Source organism: Xyrauchen texanus, chromosome 4 (assembly GCF_025860055.1).
Source record: "Xyrauchen texanus isolate HMW12.3.18 chromosome 4, RBS_HiC_50CHRs, whole genome shotgun sequence".
In the NCBI taxonomy this organism is placed as follows: domain Eukaryota; kingdom Metazoa; phylum Chordata; class Actinopteri; order Cypriniformes; family Catostomidae; genus Xyrauchen; species Xyrauchen texanus.
Genome location: NC_068279.1, coordinates 22,214,089 through 22,228,110, shown reverse-complemented (window position 1 = coordinate 22,228,110; position 14,022 = coordinate 22,214,089). Strand labels below are relative to the sequence as shown.

General features: G+C 38.7%; 1 protein-coding gene across 1 annotated transcript; it reads right to left on the bottom strand.

Moving 5' to 3' along the window:
* Nucleotides 1-1,206: 1,206 nt before the first annotated feature.
* Nucleotides 1,207-13,278, bottom strand: LOC127640082 (myosin heavy chain, fast skeletal muscle-like). Its single transcript, XM_052122479.1, has 41 exons — nucleotides 13,241-13,278; nucleotides 13,121-13,157; nucleotides 12,323-12,541; nucleotides 12,082-12,225; nucleotides 11,841-11,997; nucleotides 11,714-11,741; nucleotides 11,500-11,611; nucleotides 11,298-11,390; nucleotides 11,067-11,130; nucleotides 10,884-10,982; nucleotides 10,693-10,796; nucleotides 10,476-10,614; nucleotides 10,062-10,180; nucleotides 9,818-9,967; nucleotides 9,554-9,724; nucleotides 9,170-9,470; nucleotides 8,967-9,031; nucleotides 8,798-8,885; nucleotides 8,575-8,692; nucleotides 8,364-8,487; nucleotides 8,135-8,271; nucleotides 7,806-8,061; nucleotides 7,468-7,710; nucleotides 7,198-7,374; nucleotides 6,859-7,004; nucleotides 6,681-6,771; nucleotides 6,211-6,600; nucleotides 6,004-6,130; nucleotides 5,664-5,782; nucleotides 5,374-5,570; nucleotides 5,106-5,289; nucleotides 4,843-5,008; nucleotides 4,619-4,743; nucleotides 4,174-4,482; nucleotides 2,712-2,915; nucleotides 2,500-2,625; nucleotides 2,237-2,407; nucleotides 2,017-2,121; nucleotides 1,801-1,896; nucleotides 1,567-1,698; nucleotides 1,207-1,328 (listed from the first exon to the last, which is right to left on the bottom strand). The coding sequence occupies exons 3-41, from the start codon at nucleotides 12,527-12,529 to the stop codon at nucleotides 1,314-1,316; spliced, it is 5,799 nt and encodes a 1,932-aa protein (XP_051978439.1). The 5' UTR covers nucleotides 12,530-12,541; nucleotides 13,121-13,157; nucleotides 13,241-13,278; the 3' UTR covers nucleotides 1,207-1,313.
* Nucleotides 13,279-14,022: the final 744 nt, after the last annotated feature.

The window sequence follows — 14,022 nt, the reverse complement described above, 5'->3', positions numbered from 1 at the left end:
TGGGGTATATAGTTTTTAAATAGCATATCTTTATGAGCAACAAAAATAACACATTTAAGATCTCACCATTTTTATCACAAGCATGGGCAATTAATTTAACAGGCAAGCTGTAAAAAGTGTTTAAATGATTGACATTCAATATACCATTACAGTGCACTTATAGTGCACATGACATGAGAGTTTATACCTTGTGCAAACTGATTCTTTTTATGATTGGGATGGGTAGACTTTATCACCTGACAAGGGGAAAGTTTCAGCGTTTCAGTCATTTGCCTTGTCAGGAACACAACAATGTTTCCATTTATATCACTCTCTCATGGTCATTTGTCTTAATTATACTGCTATTTGTAAAATATGTGAATCTTTGAATTATGTATTTAATTATTTCAACCTTGGTTTAAAATTAAAAAATTCTGTTGAATTAAATAATCCAGTTCTAGGTTTTAGTTGATGTAATTATTAGCCTAAACTTCATTACTTGTTAAACTGAATCATTTTCTTCTTTCAAGATGACTGTTAATCACAGTCAGTAAAGTATTGAGTCTAGCCTACATAAAATTCCAAAGAGATTTCCTTGGAATACAAAGCTTCAGTAAAGAATCTAAAATGAATCATAAGACATGTTAATGTTGTGTCAGTATGAGCAACCGGACATACACAGAATCTATTTTTAGATCCACTCTTTCAATCTTTATGTCTCATATCACAATTATACAACCATCTAATATATAATATCCATAACATCCCATTTATTGTTTTTTTTTTTTTTTGGCCTTGGTAATAAGGAAGAGGTAATAAGGAAGAGGCAAATTACACTTAAGTGCAGCCAAGTATGTTCCTATGAGGAGACTTGATATTCTATTAATACAGCAATATATATTAGATTAGATTAGATTATTGCAAAGTAGATCACTGACTGAAATTGCTCAAGAATGATGGCTAATATCTATTCCGAGTGCAGATGACTCTATGAAGATGACATAAACACTACCATTTTCTTAAAGGAACCTTTTAACCTTTATGGAGTTTTTGTTTCTCACCACAAATGTTAAATGTTACTTGATATTTAAGTAGATGCAATACACACACAATGGCCAGTATAATGCAATCTGCATGATGTAAATATAAAAGTTTTGATTTAATAACAAAATGTCAGGTTTTTGTATCGTGATTGTGCACCTTGCTATAAAATCACACAAAGGCGAGTGAAATGATGATATGTACAGGTTTATTTCATAAAGAAAAGAGAAGTAGTTCTACAAAACAATCATATTATATGACTTCAGTAGATGCTCCTTTTATGCTTTATGGATTCACTCTTCTTTGCCCTGGGAGAGAAGAAAGAGATTTTCTTTGTTTACAAAAAATACTGCACTTCATATACAGTGTTAATATCACAGATGTGTAAATGTCATACAGTATATGTAACATAAGTAAAACGCTATTGCCATAAATCTACTGCTGCTGCTAAGAAGTATCATTGTAATTGGAGAATGTTTGTCAGATAATTGTATTTGTATAAAGAATCTGAATTATTCATGCAAGAATTTATCAACTCAGTCTGACCTTTCCAGCATCACGGCTCTTGGCTCTGAGCTTGTTGACCTGAGACTCAGCAATGTCAGCACGCTCGTCAGCCTCTTCCAGCTCATGCTGCACCTTCCTCAACTTAGACAAGTGAGTGTTGGCTTGCTCCTCCTAAATGTTTTTTGTGACATGTTTATTAACTTTGCAAATTTGTTAATATCACTGGTCATGTTTATAACTAAAGCAATGCAATTCATAATAGATTTTACGTACCGCCTCCTCAGCCTGCCTCTTGTAGGCCTTGACCTTCATCTGCAGCTTATCAACCAGATCCTGGAGCCTGGTGACGTTCTTCTTATCCTCCTCAGTCTGTAACAATACAAATACTAGATTTATTCTTTATTCTTTACTACAAATAGGTATTTCCAGTATGTGCACTATTATGCAAAATCTTCTATAAGAAAGGACCTATGCAGGGTATGATCATACCTGGTAGGTGAGCTCCTTAACTCTCCTCTCATATTTGCGGACACCTTTAACAGCATCAGATCCACGTCTCTGTTCTGCCTCAACTTCAGTCTCAAGCTCACGGACCTAAATGATACATATCATTAAAACTTATTTCACTCAAAGAAAATAGGTTTACATTGTCTAACATAAAAAGTCAGTATTACAGTATGACAGACACTTCAAATAAAGGCAAGCTTACTCTAGACTCCAGTTTCTGGAGTTGTTTCTTTCCTCCCTTCATGGCCAGATTCTCAGCCTCATCCAGACGGTGCTGCAGGTCCTTCACTGTGACCTCCAGGTTTTTCTTCATCCTCTCAAGGTGAGCACTGGTGTCCTGCTCCTTTTTGAGCTCCTCTGCCATCATTGCAGCCTAATTGGCATAAGCAAAATCAGTGAGAATCTTTGCTACACTCCAAGGGGTCAATTTTGATTTTTAAAATGTTTTATAATGTAAAAACTAACATCAGTGATGGCCTTCTTAGCCTTCTCTTCTGCATTTCTTGCTTCCTGGACAATATCATCAACTTCACCCTGAATTTGGCCAAGGTCAGCCTCAAGCTTTTTCTTGGTGTTCAGAAGACTTGTGTTCTGAAACAGAAGTGAGATGTGATTATCTTTCATCTACATTTGTGAGTTGTAATTGGGTCACAAAAGAGATCTTTTGTAATGATTACCTGAGAGTGCAGCAGTCCAACTCGCTCACTGGCGTCCACCAGCTCTTGTTCAGCCACTTTGCGGCCTCTCTCTGTCTGTTCCAGAGCAGCTCTCAGCTCCTCAATCTCAGCCTGCATCAGAGTGTTTCTGCGCTCCACCATGGCCACCTGCTCTTTCATGTCTTCATGTCCTCTCAGGGCATCATCAAGGTGCAGTTGGGCATCCTAAAAATGTAATACAGGGGTTTGTCTATGCACAAATTTCTTTTTATTGACAATTTTTTCTGTAGAACTATTTTTTTATTTTCACTAACCAATGAATGCCATAATATGTGGTAAACATGTGACATAATATGGAGGCAAGAGGACTGCAGATGTGGCCAGGGCAATATATTGTAATGTCCATACTGTGAGATGCCTAAGACAGCGCTACAGGGAGACATGAAGGACATTTGATCATCCTCGCAGTGGCATATCACGTGTAACAACACCTGCACTGCATCGATACATCCGAATATCACACCTTCGGGCAACAACAACTGCCTGAGTTACACCAGGAATGCACAATCCTTCCAACTGTGCTTAGACTGTCCGCAATAGGCTGAGAGAGGCTGGACTGAGGGCTTGTAGGCTTGTTGTAAGGCAGGTCGCTTACCAGACATCACCTGCAACAATGTCGCCTATGGGCACAAACCCACCTTCGCTGAATCAGACAGGACTGGCAAAAAGAGCTCTTCACTGATGAATCGCAGTTTTGTCTCACCACGGGTGATGGTCGGACTTGTGTTTATCATCGAAGGAATGAGCGTTACACCAAGGCCTGTACTCTGGAGCAGGATCGATTTGGAGGTGGAGGGTCCATCATGGTCTGGGGCGGTGTGTCACAGCATCATTGGACTGAGCTTGTTGTCATTGCATGCAATCTCAACACTGTGCGTTACAGGGAAGATATCCTCCTCCCTCATTTGGTACCCTTCCCGCAGGCTCATTCTGAAATAACCCTCCAGCATGACAATGCCACCAGCTATACTGCTCATGCTGTGCGTGATTTCCTGCAAGACAGGAATGTCAGTGTTCTGCCATGGCCAGCGAAGAGCCCGGATCTCAGTCCCATTGATCACGTTTGAGACCTGTTGGATTGAAGGGTGAGGGCTAGGACCATTCCCTCCAGAAATGTCCAGGATCTTGCAAGTGCCTTGATGGAAGTGTGGGGTAACATCTCACTGCAAGAACTGGTAAATCTGATGCAGTCCATGAAGAGGAGATGCACTGTAGTACTTAATGCAGCTGATGGCCACACCAGATAGTGACTGTTGCTTTTGATTTTGATTTCTGTTAGTCACATCTCTGACACACAGTCAGACTTTTAAATATTATGCCCCACATAATTACTTTTTTTTTATTGTGTTATTCTATATAATTCAGCATTAGACAGTGTACATGTTATAATTAAACTCCAAAAAGCTAGAGTAAAGTCACATACCTTGAGTTGTCCCTGAACATTCCTCAGTTGTTTCTGGGATTCACCAGCCTGGCGATTGGCATGGCTCAGCTGAATCTCCATCTCATTAAGATCTCCCTCCATCTTCTTCTTGATTCTCAGGGCATCATTCCTGCTCCTGACCTCAGAGTCCAGAGTGCTCTGCATGGACTCAATGACTCTCTGGCTGTTCCTCTTGATTTGCTCCATCTCCTCATCCTTCTCTGCAAGCTTTCTGTCAACCTCACCCTTGACCTGGTTTAGCTCAAGCTGGACACGAAGAATCTTGGACTCCTCATGCTCCAGGGTGCCCTGTGAAAAATATAATATAAAAAATTACCAACAATAGATTAAAACAATATCTTGGCACTAAAAAGCATTTATTGCCAATGTAATATATTGTTTTAACAAGAATTTCAGTAAGAAATCCTAATTTTGAGATTCTCACTTCAGCCTCCTCCAGTGCAGTCTGAATCTCAGACTTCTCAGTCTCCACTGCCTTCTTGGACTTTTCCAGCTCATGAATGCTCTTACCAGTCTCACCTAACTGTTCTGTCAGATCTGAAATCTCCTCTACAGTTGAAAAAGGAAATATCATTATAAATATGATGTGAATTACAACAGAATGTATGACGGTAAAGATATTCATTTATTCATTAATCTACATCTTACGCTGCAGATTCTTGTTTTCTCTCTTGAGTGTCTCCAGCTGATCCAGAGTCTCCTCATAGGAGTTCTTCATCTTAAACAGCTCAGTGCTGAGTGAGCGAGACTCTTTCTGGGCACCTTCCAGCTCTGCCTGACCTTCCTCATACTTCTGCTTCCATTCTGCCAGAACCTTGGGTAGAGACATTTCAGGGTCAGGTTAAACTATTATTACTCAATTTAGCTTGTAAGAGAAATTATCATATTACAGAATTAGTCAAATTGTTAACCTTGTCAAAGTTCCTCTGCTTCTTGTCAAGGTTGGCAGCCAAAGCATTGGCTCTTTCCACATCAATCATGAGGTCCTCCACTTCACCCTGGAGTCTCTGTTTGGTCTTCTCCAGAGAGGCACATTTAGAGTTCACTGCCTCAATTTGTTCCTCTGCCTCTTGCAGACGTTGAGCCAGCTTCTTCCTGTTTAGGAGCACACATTATCTTACACTCACGGACCATAATTGTTGTGAGAATAAAGAGTAATTCTGATCAAAGTGTACATACTTGGATTCCTCAAGTTCCTCTGTGCGCTGGATGGCATCAGTTTCATATTTGGTCCTCCACTGAGCAACCTCGCTGTTGGCCTTAGACATTCCCCGCTGCAGCTCAGCCTTTGCCTCCTGCTCTTCCTCAAACTGCTCTCGGAGCAGGTCACAGTCATGACGGGCTGACTGCACAGCATGAGCCAGAGCATTCTTGGCCTAAAAAAGACAGTATATGTTCAATGCATTTTCAAAGTCACTGATTCCTCAGATTACTTTTCAGCACAAAGTTCTTTAAAAAAAATTTTTTACCTTCACTTCCTCCTCTATATGTCTCTTTAACTCCTCAATTTGCTGAGTGAAAGCTTGTTTGCCTCTGGTGAGCTGAGAAACTAGAGCCTCCTTCTCCTCCAGCTGACGACCAAATTCGCCTGTTGAGATTTTGATTCACTGTCTCAGATCTAAGTCAGTCAATCTATATCAGTTATATATATATAAACCTCTATGGACTTTATAAAGTTTTTTAATAATGTGTATGTTTGTTTCTTATAATTAGTCTCTGTTAGAGAAAATAAATTCAGAATTATCTTAGTACACTATATTCAATAATTCTCAACATATTATTAATATATCAATAATTGTAATCTGTTACCATTTTCAGTTTGAAGTCTTGCTCTTTGAGCACTGATGTCATTTATCTGACGAACATTCTCATCATTCTTGGACTTTATTTCACTAAGTTGGTCTTCAAGTGTGCGGCACATCTTCTCAAGATTGCCCTGCAAATACAAAGTCGTTAGATATATAAAACATCTTGCACAATCATTGTTGATATTTTTTTGGAAATACAATTCTCAACCTTTGCTTTGGCAACAGCCTCCATGTTGCTGGAGAGATCATCAATCTCCATTTTGTATTCACTCTTCTCCTTCTCAAGCTTCTGCTTGACGCGCTGGAGGTTGTCGATTTGCTCTCCCAGCTCAGCCACGCTGTCAGCCTGCTTCTTGCGGAGGGCAGCAGCAGTGGCTTCATGCTGGAGGGTAGACTCTTCAAGATCACGACGCAGCTTCTGGAATTCAGCCTCACGCTTCTTATTCATCTCGATCTGAGAAGCCGTTGCTCCTCCAGCCTCCTCAAGCCTCTCACTGATCTCCTCAAGTTCCCTGGATAGATCAGCTCTCTGCTTCTCCACCTTTGCACGAGCAGCACGCTCAGCCTCAATCTCTTCCTCCAATTCCTCAATGCGAGCCTACAGAGGCAATTAGTGACACTTTATAGATCTTGATTTAACAGTGTTTAACAATGTTCCGAAAGAGTTCAATTAAATACCTGCAGCTCTTTTATCTTCTTCTGGAGTTGAGCTCCAAGTGATTGTTCATCTTCAATCTTGCTGAGAAGCTGGCTTGTTTCAAAGTCTTTCCTGTGTGTAAAATCAGAAATCAAATTAGTCAATTGAAATAAACTATAACTTCACTATAATTTGTGATAAATTAGAAAGAATTCTCACTTCTTTATTTTCTCCTCAGATTGCTGCTTGTCATTCTCCAGGTCCATGATAGATTCTTGGGCAAGTTTCAAGTCCCCTTCAAGCTTTCTCTTGGCTCTCTCCAGGTCCATGCGGAGCTTCTTCTCTTGTTCAAGGGAACCCTCAAGCTGTGCAAAACATTATTATTAATTTGAATAAAATGTGTTAATATGTATCATCATAATTAGTTGATGGTTTACTTGTAATACACATTCCTGCATTTTTACCTTTATTTTACATACCACCACTTGAAGAAATTACTCTGTGACAAACCAAAATATTCAAAGTATCACCTAATCATATCTCTGTACCACAACTCACATCATCAACTTGCTGCTCAAGCTTTGTCTTGGCTTTGGTCAGAGTGTTGACTTTGTCCTCCTCTGCCTGGAGATCATCCAGAGTCTGCTGATGTGCTTCTTGAAGGGCTTTCTTCTCCTTTGTAAGTTTGGCGATGCTCTCATCCTGTGCTGCCATTTCCTCAGTCAGGTTCTTGACCTGTGTAATGTATGTTACTAAATAAATTTTGTTCAGCCATTTTCATATTCTTCAACATGGTATAAAGAGTCAAAATAAGACCAACTCACGGACCTTATTTTCAGTGGCATGTTTCTCCTTTTCCACTTTAGCCAAGGTGAGCTCTAGGTCATCAATGTCTTTCTTCAGCTCAGAGCACTCATCCTCTAGTTTCCTCTTCTTGGCTGTGAGTTCTGCATTGATTTCTTCCTCATCCTCCAGCCTCTCAGTTGTCTCTTTGAGTTTAGCTTCAAGCTGAATTTTGCTCTTGATCAGACCCTCACACCTCTCCTCAGCATCTGAGAGATTCTCAGATTCCTGACAGGAAAATGAGATTTTATATATTATTGTTAAAATTATGTTTCATTTTTAAATGGAACCAAATTTCAGTAAATTCACCAAATCACACTCACAGAGGCTACTTGAAGCTGCAGATCATTCTTCTCTTGTAGCAGTGCTACCATCTTTTCCTCAAGCTCCTTCTTTTTGGCTTCTGCCTTGGCCAAAGCCTCTTTACATTTTGTATAGTCCTCTTTCATGGTTGCCAGTTCCTTTTCAGTCTCAGCACTCTTCAACAGAGGCTTAATCTTGTAGTAAACCTTCATCCATGGCCAGTGTTTGACATTCATGAATGAACGAATGTTGTATTGGATGGTGTAAATGGACTCCCTGTAAATAATTTGTCATGAATTACTCTTGTCACAGTTATTATTGTTGCCATCTTTAAAATGTTATAACTAACCTCCTCTCCATCATCTTTACAAACTCCCTCCTCATCAGGAAACCACGACAGAGAGCCTGAGTCATTGTGACCAGAGCAGCTAGTTTCTCATCACGCATCTCCTCAAGATTACCCAGAAGACCAGCTTTGAAGAATACCTGAATATGTGGGTGTAATAAAGATGTTTGTTTCCAGTTTTATTCATAACTAATGAATATGGAATCTTTGAAGTGTAATGCAGAATATGAACCTTTGTGTGCCCAAATCTGTACTGGTCATGATCAATATCAATGGATCCCAAGAGTTTCTCACAGGCCTTCTTGTTGTCAATAAACTGCCCCTCAGGGATAACACTGGCATTCAGCACCTTGTATCTGTGGAAGATTTGTCAAAATGCTTCATATGTTTTCATGAAGATAAGCCTCAGACCCGAAACTGTATTTTCATGTGAGCCCATTTACCTTTGTTTGAAGTCACCATAGAGGATTCTGCTGGGAAAGCCCTTTCTGCAGATTCTGATACCCTCCAGAACACCATTACACCTCAGCTGGTGGATAACCAGGTGGTTCTCCATTAGACCTGTAGAACAATTTACATCTTCAGCTCAGTGCATGAACACTTAACATGACCATAATGATTTATTGCGATAATGTCACAATATCTCTAAGCCCTTCATTACATTACCTGGAGTCTTGGACTCATTGGGAATCAGACAACGCACAAAATGTGGATGAGTACTCCTCAAGTTGGTCATAAGCTTGCCCAAATTCTCCTGTGGAGAATAAAAATAGTTTTTATATTCCAAATATAGCAATATTGTTTTCATATCAACTTCAACATCCTCTGTACATACCCTGAACTGGGAGGACACAGTTTGCATGGAGCCACCCTTCTTCTTGCCTCCCTTCTTGCCAGTTTCTTTACAAACATAGAAATAATGAGACAAATTCCAGTTCAAATTAGCTAATTAAATCCTTCTGTCAATTAAATGTGATTTTTTTATATAAATAAATCATCATAAAATATATATAAATTAAATTAAATAAATTAAATTACCCTCAACAACTGGTGGGTAGAGAGTAGCCAGAAGTTTTACAGAAGACTTCTGGTACAGCTGCACAACAGACTCATTCAGTGGATCCTTGTTCTTGTCCAACCAGCCAGCGATGTTGTAGTCCACAGTTCCAGCGTAGTGAAGCAGGGAGAAGTGAGCCTCAGCTTTGCCTTTGGCAGGCTTTGGCTTCTGGAAAGCTGCACACTTGCCAAGGTGCTGATCATACAGTTTGTTCTTGAAGGAAGTGTCTGTAGCCTTGGGGAACATGCACTCCTCTTCAAGGATGGAGAAGATACCCATGGGCTATTCGTAAATGAAGAAAGAGTATTACTTAAAGTTACACATTCTGACAACAGCAAATAAAAAAATTTAGAAGACAGTAAAACCTTTTCAATGAGCTCAATGCAAGCAGCCAAGTCCATGCCGAAGTCAATGAACTCCCAAATAATGCCCTCCTTCTTGTATTCCTCTTGTTCCAGCACAAACATGTGGTGGTTAAAGAACTGTTGTAGTTTCTCATTGGTGAAGTTGATGCACAGCTGCTCCATGCTGTTGAACTGGAAAGAGATAGAGAGAAACATTCACTGAATACTGAATATGAATCAGTTAACTTGCAATAAAAGAGAACCAGAAAACAGAATCATTCTTACATCAAAGATCTCAAAGCCAGCAATATCCAGCACACCAATGAAGAACTGTCTGGCTTGTTTTGTGTCCAACATCTGGTTGATACGAACGACCATCCACAAGAACATCCTCTCATAGATAGACTTGGCCAAAGCACTAACAGAGTTGTACACCTGTGAGTAGAATACAGAAAATATTACTCAAACTTGCTCTGATTTTGCCAAAATGTTTCTTTGCTGGCAACTCTTAGCTGGACATACTGCATACCTGTGGCACGGTTTGACCTTTGGTCACAAACTCATTTCCGACCTTCACTCTGGGATAGCACAAAGCCTTCAGCATATCAGCAGAGTTCAAGCCCAGAAGGTAAGCAATTTTGTCAGCATCTAATAAATACATTTAAAAAATAAATTGTTCTTCATTTATTTATTCATTCATTCTTCATTTATTTATATTTAAATTATAATTTTATAAGCATGGCAAGACACTCTTAATAAATGCACCACATTCAAAGGAACTGATTCCTTCCAATAATTCCTTTCCATACTCAGTTGTTCACACTATTTCAGTATCTCCGTAGTCAATTGAGATTTAATGTCATTTTTTAAAGCCCAAGCTAAAACAGAAGCAATGCGAAAGGTCTCAAGCACACATGATCAAATAAAAGCTCTTCCCACTCACCCTCAGTGCCATCAGGCTCAGCCTGCTCCTCACGCTGCTTCTGCTTGAACTTCAAGTTACCATGATGCAGCACAGCTCCAGTGAACTTGTAGATGCCCATCTTCTCCTCAGCAGTAAAGCCCAGAATGTCAATAGCAGTCTAAAAAGTATATATTAGTTTCAGTATATCCCGAAGAAATTAGGAGACATATATATTCAGTTGATTTTTAAAACTCACATCAGTTGCAACCAGCTCTTCTTTATCATCAATGCTTGCCACTGTGATCTGACCCTGACTGCACATGTGGAAGTCATAGGGGTTGGTGGTGATGAGTGTCATTTCTGTAAAAATGCAGAGCATTTATGACAGAGTATTTTACAATATATTTTCCATTTGAAAACAGATTTGATTGAAATGTGTCCACCTACCAATCAGCTCAGGCTTATGGTTGGTCATCATCTGGTAGAATATGTGGTAGCCTCTCTCATCTGGAAGCTGGAATGTTACTCTAGACTTCTCCAGCAGATCTGGTCATGTAATTAAGTAAAAAGATCTGAACATATCACCAATATCAGAATGGAACATAGCATGTTTAATACACATCAACTTACATGTCTCAATATCAGCACTGGCCAGTTTGCCGCTTGTTCCAAAGTGAATTCTAATGAATTTACCCTGTGTTGTGTAAATAAATAAATAAAGATAAATAAATGCTTTTGTTACTGGACATTTCAATTTGTTGGTTTGTTTGAATATGTCCAAAGCCACAATGCCCATATTGTAAAAACGTAAAAACACAGCTGGTTATAATTGAATTTACATTTTGATGAGATCAAACTTACAAAACGAGAAGAGTTGTCATTTCTCACAGTCTTGGCATTACCATAAGCCTCTAGCAGAGGGTTGGCAGCAATGATCTGGTCCTCAAGAGATCCCTGTGTTGTGTGAAGGGTTGAACTCATTTCATGTCTCATATAAAACATCATTTGCAAATAGTTTGTGGTATTTTTAACATAGATATAAATATAATTGTGTATCTCATACCTGCATTTTGCTGGAACCTTGATCTTTCTTCTTGTCACCATGCACTGCAACTGTGGCAAAGTACTGGATGACACGTTTGGTGTTCACAGTCTTTCCAGCACCAGATTCTCCACTGTTTATGAGAGATGATTAGACAGAAGATGATCAGACATGTGCAAGTTCAATAGGAAGAAAATATAACTGTTCTCAACATCTCATAACAGTATGCACTTACGTAATCAGGACAGACTGGTTCTCTCTGTCTGTAAGTTCAAATGTAATAATGTTTAAGTAATTGTTTAATAGAAACTAAAAACAAAATCCACAAAATCAGAATCACCTTGTATAAATCAAGATCTTACCAGTAAGCATGAACTGATAGGCATTGTCAGAGACAGAGAAGATGTGGGGTGGGGCCTCCATACGCTTTTTGCCTCTGTAGGCAGCAACTACTTCTGCATCATATACTGGGAGCCACTTGTAGGGGTTCACAGTAGCACAGAACAGCCCAGAGTAGGTCTGAAATGAGCAGAGAAGTGGTCAGATAACAGCAACACAGTCAAAGTCAGCTTGAATTCTGTTTTTCTTTGCTTCTTAACTTACGTAAATCATCCATGCTGCATAACGCTCTTTGAGGTTGTACAGCACAGAGGGTTCGTTGAGATGGGTCATCATGGCCATGTCCTCAATCTTGTCATACTTGGGTGGATTCATTGGGTTGACATCATCCTCTTTAACTGTTTTCTCCTATACATATCATCCAGCAGATATTACATTAATTAAGACTATTTCATTTATTTGTATGAAATGAGAATCTAGTTTTCATGAAAAGTGGAAAATTCACCTCCTTAGTGTCAAGCACAATAACGGTGACTTTGCCACCATCTTTGCTCTTGATTGTTCCTTTAACATACAACTCCTTGGAATCAGTCACATAGCAGGCAGTCTTGGCATCAAAGGGCTTGCTCTGAGCCTCAATTCTCTCCTTCTCAGGCTTACGGAGGTAAATGGCAGCCTTGCCATAAATGGCCATCTCTGCGTCCGTACTCATGGTGGCAACTTACTAAAGAGATAGGACAAGAGATAACTACGGTGTCCATTTAAAATTTCAAAAACATTTCATGTATAAATAAAGACAAGACTTTCATGGAGTTGCAGAAATTATGTTCATGATCGAGGCATATCAATATGTTTTGGCCAACGCATACAGGCACACATTATGGAGACGTGTAAAATCTCAGGACAAAATCCATTCTGTTTCTAGAACTGTTTTAAATCAACTTAATTTTAAATGCAAATTAAAGTAAATAGCGTGAATACATTTCAAATGTACACTTCTGTTTTTTGAAAGTATTTAAATTTTTACATTTTAAAGTAAATAAATACATCACAAATGAACAAATTTCCAAAGTGTTTTTAAGTAAATACATTACAAAAGTACACTTTTCTCTTTTTTCGGTGTTTTAAAGTAAATTAATGATAAATGTACACTTGTCTGTTTTTCACTTTTTTATGTTTTAACAGCTTATTCGTAAGTTGATGCCGAAAATGCAACAAGCCATTTGTCTTCTTTAATTCTCACTCCAACAAATGTTTTTCTCTGATCTCATGCTCATATAATGACACTGAATCCTCAACTCACCGTTTGTTCTATGAGACCAGATGAAACTTCCACTAACCTTCAATGAAAAATAAACAAAATTACTGCAAGCACAAATGTATAATTGATTAGAATACAAACACAGGCAGCACAGGCTCTTACCACGAGCAGTAGCTTCCCAGGTCTCCTCTGCATCTCCTCTGGGCTCCACTCTTGGCTTTTATTGAAGTAGACTTGCATACTAAGCAGAATCCATACATGGGCAAGCCCATACATTCTGATATATGTGTAGGTTTCCCTAGCATGCAAAGTCATAAACTGAAATGGCATGCTTTTTTGGTGTGAACGCAATGTCATTTTTTATTTAAATTACATGTGAACATTTTTATTGATTCAATTATGCTATTGTATTTTGTGTCAACCTATTTTATGGCTGGGTTATATATAAACCGCTTCACAGAATTGAACAGTCATCACTTTAATGGTTAAAAAGATGTCTTTCGTCATTCTAATAACTAAGGTCACAACTTATGTCACGTTTACATTTAGCAGACGCATACACTTTTGTAGCCATATTTGTAGTCTTATCAAGTGCATAATTGCAGCTGGCAATTACCATATATATATGCCATAGTAGATGTCAAAAAATACTTTTCATTTGAAGTCTATTAATATCTTACTTGAACATATGACTGAAGCCACTGAGTCCTTTCTTTGGAGGAGGTAGTAAAAACTTTAATGGGCACACTGAAGTCATAAGTACTGGCAGATTCATTGCTGTTATGTATTAGGCATTAATGTAAATTCAGCCTTACTATGTTAAAGTAAAGTGACTCTTTTAAGTTCCATCCTTGAATGTTTTAGTTCAATCGTGTTTTATTCTAGAAAATATATTTTTTTATTCTGTTTTATTTGAATATGAACACATCTCACCTTCACTTCAT

What these genes read in the sequence shown, in the direction of transcription:
- LOC127640082 (XM_052122479.1), bottom strand. Translation starts at nt 12,529, where the DNA reads ATGAGTACGGACGCAGAGATGGCCATTTATGGCAAGGCTGCCATTTAC. An exon ending in GCATTGAGCTCATTGAAAAG is followed by an intron (nt 9,471 to 9,553) that starts GTTTTACTGTCT and finishes ATTTACGAATAG; the next exon opens with CCCATGGGTATCTTCTCCAT. An exon ending in GTAAAGATGATGGAGAGGAG is followed by an intron (nt 8,062 to 8,134) that starts GTTAGTTATAAC and finishes AATTATTTACAG; the next exon opens with GGAGTCCATTTACACCATCC.